The sequence below is a fragment of the Anser cygnoides genome, chromosome 1, assembly GCF_040182565.1.
Source record: "Anser cygnoides isolate HZ-2024a breed goose chromosome 1, Taihu_goose_T2T_genome, whole genome shotgun sequence".
NCBI classification, from domain to species: Eukaryota; Metazoa; Chordata; class Aves; order Anseriformes; family Anatidae; genus Anser; species Anser cygnoides.
Window position 1 is genome coordinate 168,569,011 of NC_089873.1, and position 23,818 is coordinate 168,592,828.

General features: G+C 40.5%; 1 protein-coding gene across 12 annotated transcripts in view; it reads left to right on the forward strand.

Moving 5' to 3' along the window:
- KLF12 (KLF transcription factor 12) overlaps positions 1-23,818 on the forward strand; it is a 248,643-nt gene that overhangs the window by 62,659 nt on the left and 162,166 nt on the right. For 10 of the 12 annotated variants that reach the window (XR_010827454.1, XM_048079122.2, XM_048079115.2 and 7 more), the window contains one exon: positions 3,635-3,698. Coding sequence is in view for 11 of the 12 variants with exons in the window: in XM_048079122.2 (XP_047935079.1) it covers positions 3,678-3,698 (21 nt within the window). In the remaining variant the exon portion in view is untranslated. Of the gene's footprint in view, positions 1-40; positions 128-3,634; positions 3,699-23,818 lie in introns of all 12 variants that reach the window. The other 2 variants (XM_048079116.2, XM_066987651.1) reach the window with 1 other exon arrangement.

The window sequence follows — 23,818 nt, forward strand, 5'->3', positions numbered from 1 at the left end:
AGACTGTGCTTTCAATTATTCTGCCTTATCTGGTGTTTAGGGTGGCCTTGGTGAGTTTGGAAGAAGCCGTGCCTTGTCTTCAGGAAGTTGGATGTGACTCAAGGCCTATGGAAGGGATTACAGAAGTGTAAGTGCAGATTTGAGGGCTTTCAAGAAGAAAAGTGCATATGTTTTCAAAGTAAAATAAATGGTGCAAGAAAGTGATTCAGAGGTATAGTTATACCCAAATATGGGATTTGCTTCATAGAGAGAAAAGTTACTAAACCCCGATTCAGCAAATTACTTGACTTTGTGACTTAGTTGATCTTTTCCATGTGTATGTTACCATATCTGCCCAAACAAGAGGAGGGGGGAGTATGATGTGAGGAATACTTTGTACCTGTATTAATGGGAATTTACATAAAAATTAGTAGTATATAAAAGAGATGATGAAAGTGATATTTGTTTGAACTTGTGTTTTAATGAATTGGCATGTTTTTGTGTTTGAAAATGGTCTGCTTCTAGATACAAAGGCATCTCTACACACAGGGTAGCCTCTGTCTGGAAATACGTACAGCATGATTGTCCTGAAGCGCTTTCCATGCTCCTTACTTACAGTAATGTGTCTGTTACTCCTGCTCCGCTCCGCCAGTTGGTGGGGATGTCGGCCAGGGTGGGACTACAAGTGGATTTATTCTGACGAAGAAATGTTTCCAGGCTGGACTGTGTGTTTTAATTTCTGTTTGGTTTTCTTTTGCTATAGAAGAAGGAATCTGATCTTTGGTGGTATTGGTTAGCCTTATGAACTCTGAGTCTGAAGAAGATGGTTAGCTTTTGGCTGGAAGTGGACATAAGAGTGTTCACAACTTAAATTTCTTTCTTTTGGTTGAAGCCGATGGTTTCTTGTGTGCTTTGCTCTATGGTTACTTAACCCTTTTGGCATAAAGGTTTTTGAATTAAAAATACCGTGCAGTTGTGTCATGTGGTAGATTTTCGTTTGGTATAAAAACAAACAACATTTTCTACAAATGCTAGATGTGTGTCTCTCTAGGCTTTCATACCAGTTTTCATATTTCCGATAGGAGAAACTGCGATTTCACAGTAAACAGCTAAAAAACAAAGTCCAGCGCACATTTCACAGTGATGACACGTGGCAGAATCGATGCATTAGATTTGCAAGGACAGACGGCCCTATTTTTCACGTAGATTTCAAAGTCACTTCATCTGAAGCCGAAGTTTTCCAGTACTTCTGAAAATGAGGCCTCAGAATTGTGGAGTTGCCAGTTGAGCAGACGTCTTCAGATGGATGGTTACCTCTTCTGTTTTCACCCCCAAAACAGCCTAAAGAAGTCGCGATTAAGAGGTCTTTGACCTGAATGTGTGGAATTTGTGGCTGATGTGCGTTCCCTGTCACCATCCATGCTCTTTGTCAGCCTTGCAGGCAGTCTCAGAGCTAGGAGGCTGATTCCTGTCCCACACCCTGACCGCGTGTACTGCGGTGGGGCAGGGCTGTGGGATGGTGGGCGCTGTCGGAGCACCTTGTGCACTGCTTGTGCTTAGCAAAGACGAGGACAAAGAGAAACCCTGCCACGAGCCTGGAGTACATGAGGCAGGGAGACCACGGTGATGCAGGGTGTGGAAGGAAACGGGCAATTCAGTGCTTGGTAAATTGTGCAAACCTGAAGAGAATGAATAAGCAAAGCCAATTATTTGTCATTGCTAAAGAAGTAGGTTCTTCATGAGGAGGGCCATTGTATGTGATTTAATAATGCAAACACAGTAGTGGCTATGATTAGTTAGATAGCTGCAGTTCAGCAGTTTTGAAATGCTTATCGATGTTTTCTCCATTACCATAGCACAGTAACCTAATAAGACTTCTAGCATTCATGTGTGACGTGAAGCTAAGTTGCATTGTAGGAGTGTGTGTATGTCTGTGTGTATTTAAGAAGAAGTAATAATGAGACAACATGTAGAACTGGAAACAATTACAGGTCACGCTGTCTTCCTGACAGAGACCCCACAAAGGTTTTGAATACATCACATTTAATGTACAAGAACTCGATGACTAAATCAGTTCTTCTTCAAGTTAGATAACCACATTGTGCAAGTCCAGGATAAAGAAAAACTGGTCTACTTGTCCCATTTTTGGACATCAGACAGAGAAATAGCTGCTAGAAACTCAAAGGAGATTCTTCCAGTGTGCAAAAAGAAGCTGCGGCCCAAAGCTTGTTGGCTCAGCAAGCCAAATAAAATCTGTTTCACGAAATGGAAATTTTTGAAGGAATCCAAATAATGTCAAGGAAGACAACAGCAATAAAAAAGAAGACAGTTTACAAGATGCATAAGAGATGGAGCAAATGGTCTACAGTAGTTAGTACACTCTAAGGCTGCAGTATTTAATTATATTTAATGAGGTCAATGTTTATGGTGAATTTGCAACCTTTTATGATTCATATGACTGTCTAGAACTTAATTTTATTTCTAAGACAGTATTAATGTTAATAAAAATATAAGTGCATAAAATTCAGTCAGTACAATAGTAGCGCAGTATATGAGTACTTAGTAATTTTACATCTTTAAGGGAGATTCTTGTCTTGTTTTCAGTGTAAAAGTTTGCTTAGCTTTTTGAAACCCATTAGCCATGTTATCATATATACAGCACTAACAAAATACTGGGTTGTGATTTAAAACAGGCAGGTGATGCTCCATTGCTATGTGAAAGATGACCTTATTTTAAATGATATAAAAATAACAGCAGATTGTTTATAATAACTCTGACAGCAGATATAGATTCTTGACTTCACACCATTTACATTATTAAGAGAGACATATGTAAGTAGCATTTGCTTCCAGATATATGCACATATTCTGGCAAGAGGTTTGGGACACATTGTGGACTATTGTCCATTGTGGGACTATTTAAATTTTGGACATCTGAAGCTTTTTTTTTCCCAAGGTTTTAAAAAAGTTAGACTACTGGATTTGTGTATTTTCTTAAATCTGAAGAAGCGTCCCAAAAGTTTAGTATAGTATTTAATTATCTATATACATTTTATTTTATATATTCACTTGGAATCATAGCTAAAATAATGATGTATTCATATGTATTCACATTTTCTAATGATCTTCTCCAGCCACAGGAAATAATTATTGTAATGACTGAGTTCACTAATAAATGTATTTGCCTTTTAATGTGTTATTGCCCAGACCTCACATAGTATTTCTGGGAAAGCATTTGGAAATGCCAATAAAGAAGATTCACAGTAGGTAACTGCTAGAAAGTTTACCTCTACAAATGTATGATACTGATATATAATGGGCCCTGAAGACTAATTAAAGCAGCTGGGACTTGGTAAACTTAAGTGTCAGCTTAGAAATGAAAGACACTTCAAACATTAAGTAAAATCATTCATTAACAGGAAATAAAAAGCTCTATAATATATATGTGTCATAATCATCCAGTTTTATAAAATGCTTATAAACTTACTGATCTCCTAACCTGAGTTTCACTGTGGAACAGACATCTGTTGTTATATTTTTATTTACATATAAAATAATATTTGAGAAATTAATAAACACCTAAGAAAATACATCAATTAAACACAGTTTTTCAATTATCTCACAAATACTGAATTACTCCATTTTTTCTTTTCAGGATTGAAGTGGATTAAGGGATGAATGGATGACTGAATATTCATATGAAGAGGAAAGCCATAAAAGTTGGTTGACATTTTTACAACCATGTGCATTATACCTATTACTGCTATTATAAAAAATTTGCATTGTATTACAAAACATTATAGATGAAATAACCCGAGTCCCACATGCCATACTGTCTCTCAGGCAGGGGAATACTTTAGCTTGACACAACTGTAACTTTACACAACAGTTTCTGACTTTAAAAAAACAAAGGCAAAAGAAAACAAAAAATTACAGACCTGAACGTTCAAAGGAAAACCTAGTAGTACATTAAAGAAATGGGTAATGCCCTGGAAGTCAAGTGTCTGAATGGACTGACACACAGTGGGGTGTGCTATTCTGTGCAAGGATGAAAGGAGAATGAGATGAGCATTGTCTTTGCAGCTACCAGCTATGAAGATTAATACGTTGTTGAGTAGCACTCAGATGAAATGTTGACAAATGTGGCTTAATAAACAGGATATGATACCTTAATGTGTAGGTATCTTGGTGCTTTGTTTTCTTATCATGCAGAGATACCTGTCTTACAGCATGTGTTTTCTGTGCTAGGTAGAGAGGAAAAAGTGTTAGTGGACCCCTGTGCTTTGCTGACTTTGTTTTAGAAGGTGATAAAATTCAGTAGGCCTTGACATCCGTCAATCAGACTTGTTGGTGACTGTGAACTGTAGACTTTGGCTGGGATGCTATGTTAACCAGTGCCTGCCAAGGATGTTTAAACGAAGCAGTGCCTGTGGGTTTGCACCAGATTGAATGAATTGCAATGGCAGTATGGTGGGATGCAGTGCAGCGACTCAATTAAGCAAGGCATTCTGGAAACCGTATTGGTCAAGGAAGGATATGTTACAGTGGAAAACCTTTCCCAGAAAGCTTTCTTCATCCTCTGAATCTTGATTGGAAGGAACAATGAAAGAAAGAGCAACTAAAGTTTTCCAAAAGTGCAGTGTGTGTCAGTTGAATACCAGAAATTTAACTCCATTCCTCTATTTATCTGAGCAAAATACTTTAGCAGGGCTGAGATTCTCTTTTATCTCAATGGTAGTTTGGTTATATTAATGCTTGAGTGGCTCAGAGGTTTTGCATTTTATCAACAACTGACACAGTAAGGAAGAGTTTAATTCCTGGATTAGCCTTTTTAGTGTTTGCAACAGGTAGAAGATGCGCTGATCCTAACTACCTAAGGATTTACAAGCAGCACAAGGCTTGAGGGAAGCATCTGTGCCCTCGAATCCAGTCTCCTGAAATAACAGCCATTGAAATGATGTTTAGTTTAGAGGCATCTATAGAACATCTGCTTTATATACCACAGGTTCCTAAAAGCCTCCAACCTTCAGAAGGCAAATTTGAACCTTAATAGAGATAAGTGGTATTAATAGCTCAGTAGTAATGTCCACAATTCCTTTCCCGGATCAGGGAGCGGTATTCCCAGATACGAACCAGCAGTTGTTGCCTGCTGAAGCCAGCATGCAGAGTATTAAGGAATTTCTCTTTGATTTTATTGCTGACAAGCCCACAACTGCTGTCCACACCAACGTGTGACAGCTTGGGATGGGCTTATATCATGGGGGAGCAAACACTTCCCCGCTCAGACCTCTTGCCTATAAATAGCAGTGTGAAAAACTAATACCAATGAAACCTTGCTCGCATCTTCCGGAATGACAGTGACAAAATTCTGTATATATGAACTGGCGTGTGTGTGTGTGATGACAATGCTTTACTGGCAGAAAGTTTATGAGAGAGCACAAAGACCCGCTTACCCAGAGATAATATGCAGGTGGTATCAGTGTGTTGCAGTGGGCTCCTCACACTGTCCAGAAAACAGCACAGAGCGACACTACCATAGCATAATCGTGTTTGTGTAGAATTGTTAGAGGAGAAACTTTGTCGGACTAGAGGGCCATGCTAGATGTTTGGCCTGGGAAGTGGCACCAGGACAGAAAACCTCCAAGTTTTGTCAGATCCATGAGACAGGCCATTGCAAGCAGAATGTGCAGAGAGGGCTTTCAGATCAGACAAATTTAAGACTCCTAGACTTCATATGGCCTTTCCCCGAGTTTATTGGAAAGAACTGTAGTTGTGTGAGAAATGTAGCATGCCTATCTCTGTATCTCTCATCTTTTTTCTGCTTTTGTTTTTTTGGCTCAATGCAGAGTGATGGCAGAAAGAAAGAAAAACAGAATAGGATGACCTCTTTCTTTTCAAGCCATAGTTCTACTTTCATGTCCCTCTGATGACATCCCTTAATAATCATGGGGAAGCTGTGCAGATAAGGGAGGAGATACTGAATTATTTCATTATGTGTTTTCTGTTTGGCAGTCTTTGCAAATGTAGAGCTCTGAATCCAGCTGTTAATCTTTTAGATTAGGAAAGTACCACGTCTAAATCATATAGCTGAACAATTTCAGGAATTCAAAGTCTGAGACTAAAAAATTCTTTTCTGGGAAGACTGATTTCAGAAAACTTAAGCAACAGAGGTAGAAGGGGATTCTCTGTGGTCACTTTTAAGATCAGTTGATAAAGTTCTGGCTCCAGTAGGAAAGAGGTTGAATTTCACCCAGCACCCTGCCTCAGTCTTTCACTTTACAGTAGAGCTAAGAGTATGCTGTTTAGATAACCAAGTTTTGAAAGCCAATTTTTTTCCGTTAATAATAGGAGTATGTTGGTATATCGTTGGTAGTGTAAAGAGGGCTTGGATTGCATCATCTATAAACTATATCAATATATTTAATCTCTTTGTTGGTCTGCCTCAAACCATATCGTAATGCATGTAAAAGCGGTTTTATATAAACAACTGACATCTAACCATACATGCAACTGTTGGAGGAAATATAAACATAAAATTTTCTGTTTCGTAAAGTGAAGTCAGATGAATCTTTCCCAGAAAAAATAAGAAATATGATAAATAAATACACGTATATTGGATGCACGCAGTTTACAATGGTTCTGTGCTGTCTGTAACAGCTACTGAATCCGGAGGTTCGTTGCTTCGTTGAATATGACATTTAAGGTTTATATTTTTCAGTCTGCAGTGATTGCATGCGAATTCATGAAGATGAGAGCCCAGTGTAGAAGCTGATAAGGAAATGGGTAACTGACAGGAAAGAACTATAGCTGAAAAATGCCTGGGCAACATAAAGATTAAGGCCTTAGGCCAAAAGGGAGTAGGCAGGATTGAAAGGAGGTTGGAGAGCTAAATTTAAGGACCGGGGAGAAGAAATTGCTCAGATTAAGTATAACACAGACCTGCCTTTGCAATGAGTGGTCTTGGGTGCAGTCTTCCTCTCACACTGTGGTTTCAAGGACAGCCTGCAGAAATACTGCTGGGAAGTTCCTTTGATCAGGCTGAATGATGTTCTAAATTATATAATGCCGTGCTCAGAAAATGGTCTGCGATACACGGAGTTGTCTTGATTTCAGTGGCATTAAGAGCCAACTGCTTATTTTCTTGAAGAGGTCTATGTGACAAGCCTGAGAAGTACTGCTTTGTCAAGAACATAACCTGTGTGTCTTTTTTTTTTTTTTTTAAATAATAAAATAACAGGAGCAAACTTTGATTCAGCTATTTAAAGAGAGGTATTCAACACAAGGAAATACCTTTTCTGAGATCTCCAGAGCTCAACCCATCTCAACAGTCTCCCTACCTCCGATTTACCCTTGCCTCACCCTCCCTGACTCCTGTGCAGAGCAGGACCATGTTGCAGAAACCCAGCTGACCCGGTGAGGGCAGGGCTGCCGTTCAGGGCAATGCTGACAGGCTGGAGAAATGGGCTGGCAGGAACCTCGTCAAGGTCAGCAAAAGAAAACGTAAAGTCCTGTGCATGGGGAGGAACAGCCGCAGGCACCCATGCAGACTGGGCAAAGTCCCCAAGCCATCTGATCTGGCTTTGAAGCTGCCCTTGTTTTGGATGGAGTTTGGACTTGGATTCCCAGCCTGCATTTTTCTGTGATTTTGAGAGTCCGGTGGTGATAAAGGCGGTTATTTTTCTTACTGGATATATTTAAGGGTGTTTCAAGAAGATTTTATGCTTTTGCCTGCAGTCAGAGTACTGGTAGCGTGTGGAGATGTTTGTTTTCTGTCTGCTGTCTCCTCCCTATCTATTGCAAACAAATACACTTTTTCTAGAAAGGAAGTGACTGCTCTTAAGTGGTCTTTCACATCTAACATCATTCAGTGGATTCTTGGAGTATAATTACAAATAGAAGCATGAACAGGACAAAATATATTAATCTCAAGAGAGTTATCTTGCACTGACCATCAATCTATCCGTCCTGTCACGTTCTTTTCAATTTAGATTACTCTAAGGCAGAGAGGCTGGAGTTTGGTGTTTTGTCTCAGTTCATTATGATTATAAATATCTTGGATAAAGCCGCATAACAAATTACCACTTAAAAATGACTGATGGCCAAATTCAGCAAGGCACAAAGACTGTAAAGTTCTTTTGATTTCGTCTGTTGTGTGGCACTTGTCAGGCTTTGTCCCTTAACAGTCAGTCAGTGGTACATATTTAATGGAGCAACAGATAGCAGGCAGTTTGTCGTCTGGGGTTCAGTCGTGTTCAGAGCACAGATCTGCTTTTACTTCTAGTCACTTAAAGATGTAAAACGCAGAGATGTCCTTTCTTTTTTCTGTTCCTCGCAAAGGCCGTCTGCTGCATACTGGGCTGCCTCTTGGCTGTCTTCAGCCCTCTTCAGCCCTGGGCCAGCCCGGCTCAGATGTGAGCAGGGTGAGGCGTGTTTGGGACTGATCCTGATTGCTGAAAAACTGCTGGTGGCATTTCCAAGGAGAGAGAGAGAAAAAAAAAGGCACTGGCGAAGTCTGTGGCAAACCTCTTCAGCCTCACGCGCTTGCATTAGTTTGGACTCATTCCTTTTCCCCTTGCCATTGTAAAATTAGTGAATGAATTTCTGGGAGGACCTCAGCGTTGCTATTAGGCTTTCCTTACTAACAGCATAAAATTTGTTCTGCACTGCTCCCCCCTCTACCCCCCCCCCCCCCCCCCCATTTCTGCTGTGCAGTTGGTTTTTGAGCCTAAATTATTTCTTGTTTATGGGTCTTGGGTCTTGGCTCCATTCCATTCATTTCCCCACTGTTTCCATGTGTTTACGCAGTGCTCTTCAGCAGCTGGCTTAGGGCAGGTATCCAAAGCACGCCCACATATATACACATCAAACCAGTATATCAGAGTTGGGTCCTAATTGTATTTGGTGTTTGGCTTGTGACCTGACCTTGTTTAAACCTGGCTGGATTGCAATTCTGAGGCTTTTGTGCTTTTATTTCGTTCCTGCCAATGTGGACTGGGGGCAGATGTCCATGGAAGATCATAACCATTGTTTTTAAGACTCATATTGCAAAACAAAATATATATTTGCAGAAGTGTTATTTCAGAAGAATAAAAGGTAGCGGTTAAAGGTAGCTGTAGTTTTTCCATACCCTCAAACTTCAGAAAGGCAATGGAAGTAGGCACAGAGGTGGGTTAGACCTTCCCTGTCAAAGCCTTGTCTACTGCAAAAGCCTCAAGCTTTGGTTTAAAATCAGTAAATAATAAGGTCCTTTATATATAACAAATAAGTTTTTATTTTCAAGTAGTTGGTGCAGAGCTGTCCAGGAGGCTTTGCTAAGAACTGGGAGAAACATCTCCAGCTCAGCAGCTGCTCAGCGGTGGCGTGTGGGGTTTGTGTCCTGGTGGCTGCACGGGTTTCTGCTCTGCTTGGAACAGCTGTGGGCTGATTCAGCTGCGTTGAATTCAAATCCTGTTCATTGAATGTTTTTTTTAAACACAAGGAATGGAGAATTGCGTTAAAAAGCGTGGCAGCGGTGTTCATGTAAGATGGCATGTGGGGGAGGTTGAAGCTCCGCGTTGTAGTGCAGCTTCCAGGAGAGTAATTACTCCAGAATTGTCAAGATGTGAGCAAAATACGGAATATTTCTAATATGCAAGTTAATTTGGCTAAATGTCAGTGTAAAGTAAAGGTGGATCTTGCTGTCATTGCCTAGATCACTGCTCCACAAAGTGCTAGCTGACAATAATGAGTCTGTTTGTAAATTGTGGATATATGTGAAAGCTTGTGGTTAAGGGTCTGACTGAGCACCTATTGACAGGCTCATTGCAGTAGAGTGCCTGTTAAACTACTTGTGAAAGTTAATAGGTATCTCCTTACATTTTTAGTTAGTAAATGTGTTGACATCTATCATTTGTATTACTTACAGCTGTAGATTGTAAGGCTTGGGTTATGATTACTTAACTTTTTTTTTTGATTAACTTAAGTCATTGAGCTCATGTTTTTCCAGTTATGAATGTCTTCCTATAACCATTGGTGCACTTTTTGAGATTTCTTCCTGAAATTCATTTGGGAGTAAAAACCAAAAAATAAAATAAAGTAACCTTGTAAGGTCTGGCCAGAGCTGAGAATAGAGTTAGAAAAAACTGATGTATATGGAAAATAGAATGACAAATTGCTTTATAAGACAGATAACTTTGGTTGCAGTTTCTGGGACTTTGAATTACGTGGCTGTGTTAATGTTCCCATACTGGGAGGGGGAGAGGAGATATGCTACAGAGTCCCTGCCTCTCAGGAGAAACAGAAACAGGTGCTGTTACCTCTTACAGTTTCTGAAACATGTCTCGAAGACTGTGTAAAATAAAATGATGGAAGCAGCATGAAGATCGAGTTAAGAAATTCTGACGTAAGCATGTCCTCAGTTCTGGCTGCCTCTGTATTTAGTACCTCAGGACTGTCCAGCATAAACACGGGACGTACAGTATCTACCTTGCTGTACGTATCCAGTTTGGGGAGCAAACCGTTCCCCCTGGTATAAGTGATGCCAAATCCCCATGTATGCACCAGCTGGGGCCAGCTGCCTCCAGAGCACGCTCGCTGCAGCCGTACTGCTGGGGTTGGGTGTCCTGCCCCTTTGTGGTACTCCTGGTGCTCCCCGTTTTCAGGTCAAAGCATTGGAAATGATCAGAGACCTAGCAGCAGGGCGGTTTCACGGTGTGAAAGCAGAGGGTGTCTCTGCTGTGAGTTGCAGGCTCTGTGCCTAGTGGTTTGAAGGGGCAGACTTGGAGTGCGTGGCAGGACCCCTTGAACTGGTGCAGATTTGTCCCCACTGTTACCAGATTTATCTGGAATGACCAGTCCTCCAAACCACTGGCAAGTTTAGGTTTTGGAGGCAGCTAGTCCAGACCAGAGCTGGAAAGTGAGCTGAGTGTATTACTGTAGTAGCTTAGATCTGGAAATGCGTCCATGAATCTCTGTCTGTGCTTGGTTTTGCCCAGTAGCATGGCCTTGGGCTGTGCAAGCTACATCGCCTTTGGAAGGAACTAAACTGGGAGATGTGCTCCAAAAGCTTAGCTAACATGCTCTGATTTCTCATGGGCTACTCCACAATAAATTCCCCCGAAAGACATAGACTGTGGATGTCTTCAGCCAAACTGCTTCCCCTCCTGTTGCACAATGCTCCTTGCTAATGGAGACACAGACCAGTGGTTCTCCTGGGTGGCAATTGGTACTGCTACCAACTGAGGTGGCACTTTGTCCCTCTTTATTTCGTGGTGGCTTCAAACCAGCTACTTTAGTTCTTTCACCTTTTATTGCTGATGAAAATTACTCGTTAGTGATGGGACAGAGTCTGCAAGGAGCTAGATCGCAAAGGCCTGGATCCATTATGTTAACTTCAGTGATTTTGCTGCAGGTTCCTGTCATCCAGTAGCTGACAGACAGCAGGCATCTCCAGAGGGCAGTTCTTTCCACCGAATTTCTGTATTCTCCCTGTAAGAAAAGATATCCCCTCCACCTGCAAGCTGTGCTGGTCCAGGCATCGTGAGTACACGAGGGTCTGCTCTGCTGGACTCGTTCTCCAGTCCATGGGTTTTCAAAGCATCCCTGATCATCCCTGCTCCCACAGTCTGACTTCGCTGCTGAGGCATGTTCTCATGGGAAATGAAAGAGCAGTCACTTAGCTCATTTCACCTTTTATTCCTAGAGCACTTAAAGAACAATTATACTAATTCTAATAATGACTAAATTTATAGTACTCCAGGGAGAGAAGCACAAGGCATTTCATTTCAAAGCTGTTTGACAAGACCATTTTAAAGTGTGTATTTTCAGATGTATGGTACAAGTTTCCAAATGGGGGAGAAAAATGTTTAAATTCATGCTCTCAGTTTTTTTGTTTTGTTTTGTTTCCAAGAAATTGAATACTGTTCAGTTGTGTTGGGCATTGTCCATTGGGTAAAACAAATTTAAACCAGAGATTTACAGGAGTTTTCTCCTGCTTGTTTTTTAATTATCTGTTTCCAGTCATTAGTTATCAGGATTTAAGTGTTTGCATGGAAAATAAGGATACTACTGCTGTGGAAATGTTTAATTCTCAGTATCATGAAGCAGCACAGCTACCTGCATTTTAGAGTTAATCTTTACTTCTCAATGAGAGGGGAAAAAATACGGTTCTTGATCTGCACAGCAGTACTGATTAAGATACATTGAAGCAGAAACCGAAATACTACATACACTTTACTGTTTTCCTTTTCCAGCCTATCTGACAATAAACATTTAGTGCTAGAAATAAATGCATATTTTTGGCATGCCATAGGGAGAATAATATCAAACAATGGCAATTTGTCACTTCTCACGTGAAAGCAGAGTAATGTGTTAGAATTCAATAGCTACCACGTAAGGAGAAGGAAGTTATTTTAATACTGATATCCTCCGCTAACAGACCTGAATGATGATTGTACTGGATACGGTATTTCATATACCCAAGGACATGTGTCTGAAAGCGAAAAGAAGCTCCTGGCATTAATCTAAATCTTGACCTGCTCGTACGTTTCCCACACAGCACTTTGGGTGTACCCTTGGTGATGCATAAAGTCTGTCTTGTTCATGGGTGTAGCAATGAGTCACGAAGGGGCAAGTCTTCTGCTTTGAGGCTGTCACCTTCTTTTGAACTTTGCAATTTACCTAGAGTTTTGTTGTTGTTTCAGTTCAATTTGACAGCATTCTGCTACAGCTGTGGTTGCTACAGTCAGCTGCGATGGCCATGTGGGCGTAATTCAACCCAAAACAAAAGCCCTGGGTTTTGGACATAGGTGAGCAGGCATTGACTCTCTGCCTAAGTTCCCAAGTAATATAAGAATGTTTCAGCATTATCACAAAAGAAACAAAATAAAAATCCAACACTAACGAGAAAAATGCCAGAAGATGTTATTCTAGAAATAGTGAGATTCAAAATAATTCCAGTGTTTTTTTCTTTATCTTCCTGTCTTCTAGAGGAGATGGTGCACCCCCAAAACCCACGTGTTTGGATTTAAGTCTAAGTTGTGTTTAAAACTGTATGTGCTTGGGCTTTGGTGGCTATTCTTTGAAGAAAGATGACAGCGAGACTCTGTCTTGCAAATTAAGAAAATAAAGAGTTTCTGTTGGTCTTAGGAAAATGAAAATTAACTTAGATGTGTAGGTAGTCTTAGTAAGTGCAGTGGAACTGAGATGGTGTTTGCTGAACTACTCTTTGGAGATTTACATAATGGATGAGATACAGGAGCTCCAGGCTGCATGACAGAGCAGTTTATTTTATCGCAGAATGTAAACAAGTGAATTGCCTTAGTAATCTCTGCAGAAACCAAGGGTAAGATATTTTTTTTTTATATGCAGAGAGTCAGAGATTCAATAATCCTGGCTGTTCATGTACAAGGAGGCAAACCTTTCTTTTAAATAATCTGGGTCCTTTTAACTATCATACTGTCCTATTCAGTTCTTTTAAAGCTCTTCAGGAATGATGAGCAATGTGCATCTCTCTGTGAAAATACATCTTTTGCACAATAAAAATACATAAGAGGCTGTGTAATTTTCTTAACTGCTACATATTTAAATATATGGAAAGCATTTATAAACCAAGCTCACCTACTATTTATTTCTATTGTGGTAATGACAGGAATCTAAATAGTTTTTAGAACCTTCGTAATTTCAAAATGTTGGAAAAAAAAAGTTTTAATATTAACATTAAGGGGTTTCAAGCTTTAATTTATTCAGACCAGTTCACCCACTTTAGTTGGTGTGGTTGACCTCATTGATGTCTTTTCAGCATGGAAAATGGGTAAAGAAATACTGAAAAAGTAGATTAGTTAAATGTAGATGGTTATAATACCACCCGACTGCTATTGTGTGCTTCTCAACCGTGAATTTAGCTTCAAGCAAGGGTTTGCCTATTATATTACTCTGAACATATATGTGCCATTACTCTTTGATCTGTAGCAATAGTTTATTATGATCAAGGCTACTTACCACGTTTGCCTGAAGGAAGAGATTTACTGTTGGACATAGCAGGTTTGCAAAACAGTGAATGATGTTCTTAGGTTTCTGGTTTCTATGAGCTATATGCAACTTAAGAATACTTTTGTATTAATCCAACATCAATTGCTGCTACTTTTAGAAAAGTGCGTGTAAATAACTCATCATACAGTGTTGTACAGAAACACACATTTATTTGCCTAATATTACACCAGTTATTGTCAGTAGGGAGGTCATTGGAAAAAAGAGCCTCATGAATGTAGTGTTCTGTGAGCAGGGTTAGTTTCTGGTTTTGTTGATATCAGTAGTGATTGACAGTCTCTAGTTCTCTATTCTACTAAATATTCTGTGCTCCACTAGTAATTCCAGGATGCAGACCAGGATTAATTCTGCTGAATTTATTTCGGGTGCTGGATAGTGATTATTGTTTATCAGTTGAAGTATGAAGATAGATTTTCTTTTTACCGCATTTTTTTTTTCTGTCTGGGTTTCTAGTAAACTGGTTATGTTTGTCTAGTCATAAATTTTAACCAGTAATGGTTACTGCAAAGGAGGGCACCAGAACGGTAACTCATTTATTTGTACTTTCTGGGGTCCACCCACACAGCAGCCTGATGGGACCAAGGAATATTTTGCAATTACAAACATAATTGTGTTCATCAGAAAGTGTTTTGAAACACTGAGATTTTTCCAGTGCTGTGGTTCTGAATCTTCCCAGGTGAGGATCTTTAGTGTAAATAAGTAAAAGATTACATGAGGCATATGTGATTTAAGGTGTCTGTAACTGTTCTCAAAATTATGCTAAAATCCTAAATTAGATACGAGCAAGGCCAGCAAAGGAAGAGTTCACCTCATCTTCCAGACCTTCCAATGCACTGCACAGTCACATAGCACTGAAGACACAGGAGAGGCTCCCGAAGAGTCTTGGTGGCTGAAGGAACCCCATAATTACGAGAGCTTCCACAGGCCCTGATTCTTGGTGCCTTACTTTTCTTTGGCATAAGTGTGTATTGCAAAACGTGTCTTTCCTTTTTCTAGTTGTTCCTGATAGAGCAGTTTTATGAAGTACTGGTGTGAAAAATAATATGTTAGTCTCAGAGAGAGAAGTCTCCTTTTTCTGTTCCAAATACAGGTAGCGTAAAAGTATTTGTCTATATTTTCTCTAGTAAGATAGAGAGAAAAAAAGGTGTTTTTCATGTGTGGTTGAGATAATGTTGCATTTGCTAAGGAACCTAAGTGCTGACTAGCATGGGTATAGTTGCTATTAAAATCGGTGTTCATTTAAGTAAAATTCCCAAGGCTTTCATTTTGAAAATTTCACAAGTTTAAAAAATTTAAAGGTCTAAAAGAGTAAACATCCACAGCTCATTACGTTGTTGTGGCACAGAAGAGTCTGTGTCCCTTACTTCTTCCTGAGGTCACAGCTCAGGAACACTGGTTATGCTGAGAATTACGAATCCGTATTTCTCGCCATTGAGATGTGAAGCTGGGCAATCCCGGTCTGAATCAGCTTGGACTGCTTTCAACACTGAGGGATGATCCAGGTAGCCAGCCAAGATTTAGTCCTGAGTGAATGCTAGTGACTGACCTCTTTGTAGGCCCTTCAAGATGATTGATATGTAAAGCACTTAACTAGTATCTGCACTGCAAAACTGCAGTAAAAGTTCTTCATTACAGTAATAAACCTAACTCTTCATTTACGTAATAAACATGACTCTAGAGCTGTTGTATGGCAGCTGATGATGCCAAAAATGTAAAAGATTATTTGCTAACCTACTTTAAAAGGTTTGCTTTGCCTGAATAGGATTTTACGAGGCTTGATAATTACATATATTCACAGCAGTATTAATAATGATCTCTTGAATTAATCTGGTAGTTCCTCAGAGTTGGTCAGCAGTACAAGGTTTTGTTTTTAGTTTCAGTGTATGCTGGTTAATACTTAATTTACTCTTTTAGAATAATAAATATAATCCATTGAACTGGCATGTATTCTTTCAGGTTGAAAATAAATTTACATCTCTGCTTTTTCTCAAACAAATGACCATTCACAGCATATAGTCATTTAAAATAAAAAAGGGGGGGGGGGGAAGGTCTGAATTTATACTTCAGAGACTCTTTCAAACTCAAGGATAAATAGTGATAGACTTTCACAATTTGCTCTTCATAGTGGATAATTTGTTATTGTTCCTGGCACCAAAGAGGAGATAAAATTACTGTGCTTTTTTCTGTAATTCTCAAAATTCAGAATTTATCAGTGTTTCCAGACAATATAAAGTATACCTCCACATACATGTGTCTGTGTACACATGCAGACAAAAATTTCAAAAGTTTGAGGGAGACTCCATGATTGCTTTAAGCCAGGGTGTCTCCAATAATGATGTAGATTTGGTGCTTTTCATCACAGAACATGAATTGGGTACCTGGCGTACCTCCTTTAGGCTACCTTTAATACATTTTTTAATTCTTTAATTCTTATGAGGAGCGAGAAAAGCATTTTTCTTTAAAAAAAAAAAAAATCTGTTTATATGTGGACTAGTGAGTTGGCATGAGCTTTCTAACGTGAACTGCATTATTGAGAATCATCTATATTGATTGAGGGAATTACTGTTCAGATTTGTGTCCAGCATCATTCACTGTCTGATAACACTGCTGTTGAAACCACGGTGGCTGTGATTTTAGTGGTTAGAATATTCTAATAATATTTATTGAATTTCAGCATGCAGAATGATAATGTAGGCAGCTTGTCACAATATGAATGTTAGTGGTCCAGATCTCTTCAGAAAGATGCGGTACACGTTTCAGTGCATGCAACTCTCTATGCCTGTGCAGAAATCATTGCTTAAAAATATGAGCAGCTTAACCCATCCAGTTCTTGTGGTGCAAAGTAAATCTAATAAAAACATTTTATTCTATGTGAGACATAGCTAGTGTGGACAGGAAATCGTTTTCATCATTTTACACAGTGTAACTAAGCCACGTGTTGGGAATAAATATGTGATTTATACAGGCACAATTTCCTATTATGTCCTAATGAGAAATGTTAAATATATTAGTATGACTCAGGGCTTGACACATGCAATAAAGACTATGTATGATGGCAAACAACCAATTATCTCAGTGCATTATTTATTTCTTGAAAGCCTTGACATGGGTAAGGTCACTATACATTTTTAATGGGAATGTGATGCTAGGTTATAAAAAGATAATACAAATAACAATACTTTGTTAGATCTTCCCGCTGTGCAATGTATAATCAGGTGCACTGACTTAAAGAACACTAATGAGGATTTAAAGACACAGCAGGGGCACATTTAACAGTCACACACAATTCTGTCAAATGCATTTACATAGAGCGCTTCTGAAGCAAGCTAGAGTTGCAGAGCCGGTAGAGATGTATTTTTCATTGTATAGCTTGGTGTACTGTATGTTTCAGTGGAAATGACAGTAACTAGCAACGTTCTGGTGCTTTGCCAAGCGCAATTATTTGGCTGTGATACTTACAATATATGAAATCAGCCAGAGATGGTGGTACACGTGGACTGTACTGCGTCATTTTCAACGATAAAGTAATGGTTGAGGAAAACAAAGGAAGTGGGCTCTGAAGGTATTATTTGAAGTCCCTGCTAAGCTGTGTTGACAGTCTCTTTTGCCTCTGCAATGAATCCCTGGCAGCGAAATGCTGCAGAATAATATCATTGATGTGTTTCAGTCAGTGGCCCACCTGGTTTTTAAAGTCTCTTCTTGATAGTGACCTGTACCAGGTGCTACTAGAAGAACATAAACTCACTCTTCTGAGGACAGGAATCCTATTGTTTAGAGCTGCAAAAAATCTGGGGCACAAATACATGTGTTATCCAGAGGCTTTATCTGTATTTTTGTTCTTAATACCTCCTGAAAAACAAATTTGTAGAAGAAAAGTCCAGTTGTTTTCTAATCCACTGGCAGCTCGTAAGGCAAGTGGACTTGTCAGGAGACTGGCTTCTCTTAAGGGGGAAACTCATGACCGAATTCCAGTGCAAAAAGAGCAGTATTGCAGGAGGTGGAAGCAGGGACAGGCTTCAAAGGATGAGCACAGAAATACCATGCAGGCACGTGGCGACAGCATCAGGAAAGCCAAAGCTCAGATGGAGTTCAGCCTTGTAGGGGTTGTCAAAGGCAACAACACGAGCTTCTACCACAACATCAGTGGAAAAAAGCTGGACAAGGAAAATGTAGGTCTGTGGCAAACTGGGGAGGCTGAAAGCAAGCACCATAAGGCTGAGGTACTCCATTGCCTTTTCTGCCTCGGCCATCGCCCGCACGGCCTTCTTATAGGCCCCTGTGCTTAGAGGCAGGGTTCAAGGAGCAGAAGTACCCGTTGTGATGACAGCCAAGCTGGGGTTTGCCTTAGAGGATTGAACCCAAACAAGCCCATGGGTGCTGAGGCAGCTGGTCAGTGTTCTGGCAGCACCCTTGTCTACCACGTTGGAAAGGCCATGGAGACAGTGGGAGATCCCTGATGAGGAGAAGAAACCAAGCAGCGCTGTCCTCTTCAGAGAAGTCTAAAAGGGTGAACCAAGGACATGGGGCAGTCAGCCTCCCTTTGGTCCACAGAAGAATCATGGAGTCAGTCCCCTGGAAACGTTTCTGGGCATGGTGAAGAAAGAGGTGGTAACTGGAAATAGCGTGGATTCACCCACAGTAATGTGTGACCCAAATGCTTGCCATCTGTGATACAGAGTGACGGGGGAAATGGGTGAGGGGAGAGAAACATAAACCATTCATCTCAACTTCTGGAAGGCTTTTACCAGTGTTTTTAACCACTAGTCTGGTATCCAAGCTGTGGGTTAGTACAGCATGAATGGGGGCACCATCAAATGGGTGAAGATGAGTTGAATGCCTGGGCTCAGTGTTGTAGTCAGTTGGTTTCACCCCACCTGGAGGGACCTGGAGGGTAGTGATGGAAGAAAAGTGTGGTGGGAGAATGAGAGCCAATGGGCATGCTTTGAAATCACACAGAATCACAGAATGGACAAGGTTGGAAGGGACCTCTGAAGATCATCTAGTCTAACCCCCCTGTTGAGCAGGATCACCTAGAGCACATTGCTCAGGATGGCATCCAGGCGGGTTTTGAATATCTCCAGAGAAGGAGACTCCACAACCTCTCTGGGCAGCCTGTTCCAGTGCTCTGTCACCTTCACAGTAAAGAAGTATCCTCTCATATTCATCCAGAACCTCCGGCGCTTCAGTTTGTGCCCATTGCCTCTCGTCCTGTTGCTGGGCACAACTGAAAAGAGACCAGCTCCATCCTCTCAACACCCTCCCCTCAGATATTTATACACATTGATGAGGTCTCCCCTCAGTCTCCTCTTTTCCAGGCTAAACAGGCCCAGCTCTCTCAGCCTGTCCTTGTACAACAGATGCTCGAGTCCTCTAATCATCTTCGTAGCCCTCCTCTGGACTCGCTCCAGGAGCTCCATGTCCCTCTTGTACTGGGGAGCCCAGACCTGGACACAACACTCCAGGTGTGGCCCCACAAGGGCTGAGCAGAGGGGCAGGATCACCTCCCTCAACCTGCTGGCAACACTCTTCCGAATGCTGCCCAGGATGCCATTGGCCTTCTTGGCCACAAGGGCACAGTGCTGGCTCATGGTCAGCCTGCTGTCCACCAGGACTCCCAGGTCCCTCTCTGCAGAGCTGCTCTCCAGCAGGTCACCCCCAGTCTGTACTGGTGCTTGGGGTTATTCCTCCCTAGGTGCAGGACCCTGCAATTGCCCTTGTTGGAATAAGAAAGGTTCAGACACCGTGAGGAAAAGCTTTTTTTCCCCGGCGGGGGCTGTTATTCAGTGGAGTAGCTTGTCTAGAGAGGTTGTGCCTTCTCCATCCTTGGAGCTTTTTAAAGATCTTATCGGACATAACCCCAAGCAACTTGGTCAGAACTTCAGGCTGCCCCTGCTTTTAGCATGAGGTTGGGCAGGAGACCTCCGGAGGCCCCTTCCCAGCTGACTTATCTTGGAATCTTGTCCAAAAAAAAAGTAAAAAAAATAAAACAATGGGCTGTAGCATTCTTCACCGATAGTGTTGTGAAGTATTGGGACAGGCTGCCCAGGGAAGTAGTTGAGTCACCATCCCTGGAGGTCTTCAGGAAACATGTAGATGTAGAAATGAGTGATGTGGTTTAATGGTGGACTTGGCAGTGCTAGGTTAAAGGTTGGACTAGATGATCTTAGAGGTCTTTTCCAACCTGAATGATTCTGTGATTCATTGTTCCCTGAATTGTTCCAGGGTTTCACAATGTTTCATGCTAACTGAATGTGTTACACGTTCCACACTTATCTTTCCTCTTAATACACGTGTTACTTTCTTTTTAAAATCTTAAATTTATTTTATATACCTAGTATGATTGGCTGTATATAGCAAATTTGGTATCCCTGAATTTTAAGGGTGCTGTAATCAAAGTTCAAAGGATTTGTCATTGTAGAGCTATATATTTGCTACTCTTATATCTCTTTTTCAGCTTTTTTTCTGTCATTTTCATGGCTATACCCATAGTTACTTAAAATGTTCTTTAATCTGAAAGCAGTTATTTTGATTATTGGCAGAAATGTTCATGTGCAGTACACTTCTTCTCAAATGTGTTTGAGGAATCACAGCTTCACTTAGAATCTGCGGGAAATGCATGCTGTTGACATTTGAAATCTGTTAATTAGAAATTCTTAACACTTAATTAGAATTGCCTTTAAAGTGGACCCTAATTCCCCCATCATTTATTGCTTGTGGAGTTCAATGTGACTGTTTCCTATTCTATACAAACATTTTGGTCATCCCGCCTTGGGTAAGAAAATACATCCTGTGAGCAATCGGGTATCCATAATAGTGACTATCTAGAAATTGATGTGAGCAGTCTGCGATGGGTACATTATTGCAGACAATTTTTTCACATATTTGGTAGATACTTAAAAATTCTCATTCATGAATTGAGGTCATTTATAATTCATTCACTAACTGAACAAAAGTCAGAGTTTGCCCCCCCCCCCTTTTTTTTTTTTTTGGAAATACACTAAGGAGTGCTATTTGCCAGCTTTGATATTAATATTTTCCCAGAAATTTGTACTGAAGCCCGTAGGGAATGGGAAGACCTCAAACTGATGTTAAATAGGGCAGAGATCAGGTTGCGACAGGATGTTAAACATTTGCAGTTTGGGAGTTTCATCAGAGCATACACCCTTTCTTTTGAAACATTGGAATAAGCAGTTTGTTTGCTTCACAGCAAGAAGCATCTAAAGCAATTGCCATACTTCCATACCCCGTGGAAGGTACTGTGCAAAAGGGAAGGTTGATAAACTGATGTTTAACTTCTGGCAAATAGTCTGACTTTTTCTCCTGAACATGCAATCATTCAGCTTAATTTAATTAATGCTTTGTTATTTCAGCATATGTATGAATCAAATGGTATTTATACACAGCTTTGCAAATACGAGCAGCAGAACCAGTCTACACTCTCTCAGTGCTATTGCTCCAGCAGAGTTGCTGGGGCAAAGGCTGTGGTTACAGCTCTTCCTAACAGATGGGATGGGGCCACTGAAAGGATATTTTTGGTTTCATCACTTGCTGCCTATCATCTTTGAACTTGAACCACGTCAGACGGTTTCTGAGGTCCTGTGAGAATCAGCCCTGCTGCTTGCAGGTGTGCCCAACAGTATCTGGCGCTGGAGGTTGCAGCTGCATGCAAGTGTCTTCTCCTCTTTGTAAGCCCTGCAGTAAATCTGCTTTCTCTTCTGTCCCTCTACTTGGCAATTCAACAAGCCAAGCTGGAAACCAGCACCTGATTTCTGGGAACAAGGGGTTCTCTTACATCTGTCATGTACTGGTCTTTCTTTAAGAGTAAAAAATGTTTTTTTAAAATTGTCTGTGAAGAAGTAAAATCTGAACTGAAAATAAGGCCTGCTTAACTGAATTTTCTACAGTTTAGTGGTTACATTTTTAACCCAAAGGGGGAAAGCTGACTTCTCCTGGTACACTTTTGGTTCTGCTTATATATTGGAGCTCTCAGATAAATTAGAAACACTTTTGTTGGCTATGAGCAATAACAGCTTCTTAAAATTTCTGTGGCCCAGCTGCTAGAAGGGAACTAGGCACAGTTAATGACTACATTATCTTACATTGCTCTTGTTAAGAGGATATAGTTTGTAAAGTTTGTGATTTACAATCACAAACAATTCAATTTATTGAATTGAACAATCAATTGACAATCAATTTATAACTACATTTTATCCTAGGGAAGGGAACATAGGATGTGGAGGAGCAAGTTTTCTCCCCACACTGAAGGGTTTGGCATGACCCACCAGCTGGTTGTGCTCGAGCGAGGTGTACAGTATTAGCTGTAGCTTGTTTGCTTCCCTTGAAAACCAGAATGAAAAGGGCAATGTAACGTAAGGAGGAAGCGCTGATGTCCAGGCCCCTGAAACCTTTTCTGCAGTTGTTTCAGCACCCCCGCTGGGGCTTTGTGGTGGCAGAGCTGAAGGTGCAGTCCCTTTGAGGTGACGGTCCCTTTGGGCTTCAGGGAGTGACAGAGCCAAGCAGAGCCAAGCAGACCCCTTAGACTGCAACTTCTCTTCTTGTCGAAGAGGAATGACGTTCGGTCATTTGGCCTATCACACTGGAACATACAAAAATTTTGGACAAAACCATGGCTACTGCTACCTGCTAAATGTTCCTTTTATTCTCCAGTGTGCAAGGTTCATATTGTTACTGTCTTCATGGAAGCAGACTTTTGCAGATTGGCAGGTGGGTGGAAAAGCATGCCGACATGTTCCCCACAGTTCAAGCTGCTCCTTTTCCTACTGGAGCAGGTAAGGGCAGAATTTGGGCTAGAATTCTGGTCACCGTGTATTTCCTGGTAAGCTCCTGGGCAGTTCCATTCAATGCTCATTTGCTCACCAGTTACAGAAAAGCAGCAATTTATGCAATTAACAGATACAGGAAAATTTTGTCAGATGGCAGAACTATTCCCTTGACACTCTGTTGATGTCACATACTCATTCTAGCACCAGGAGAAGTTAATTAAAAGCATGTTGTGACCTGAGACTTATTTTTGATTATACAAACTTTGATTTTAGTCTTCAGTAAAAACAAAAGACATGGGGACATCTTAAATGAAAACTGATGTAATAGAAACTGCTTTTACCAGCTGTTTATGTCTTATGCAATTATTTTTCTCAAGATTAATAATGGAGGCAACAGCCCACCTAATAGTAAAGGTAACCTTTAAGGAGCATGTGTTTTATAAGTTGCATCAATATAACATTTACAGGACTATGAAAAATCTACACTCTCCTGACCGATTTTTTTTCCTGTTTGTTTGTTTTTAATTTTAAGCCTCACATTCTTCAAACTATTCTCCAAACTCAAGGGCAATTGACATAAGAGCGGAAAGCTACTTTGGAAATTGAGAAGTAGTTTTTTAAAACCACTTGACTTGTAACTGTGGTCAAGGACGAGTAGCAATATAGGTCAATTACTATTTTTTTTGGTGAAAAGTCATAAGTTTCCACTTGATAACAACCTTCACTACTTGTCGGTGCTTTAAAAAAAAAAACACAGGAAGGTATGAAAAGTTTATTTTACTGTTACGCATCATGAAGTGTTACAAAAATATTTTTTTAATTTTTATTAATTCCTGTGGAAAGATAAATGCAGTGCATGTTTCTCTGAAACATACCATTTTTTCAATATATCTCTCTATCCTGAATAGATGTCTCTTTTTCAGCTTTCTCTGTGTGGTGTTTTTTAGTGTTTTTTAGTGTTTTGGGTTTTTTTTGTTCTGTTTTGGTTTTTTTGTGTGTGTGTGCATGCATGTGCTTGTGCAGGGGACATG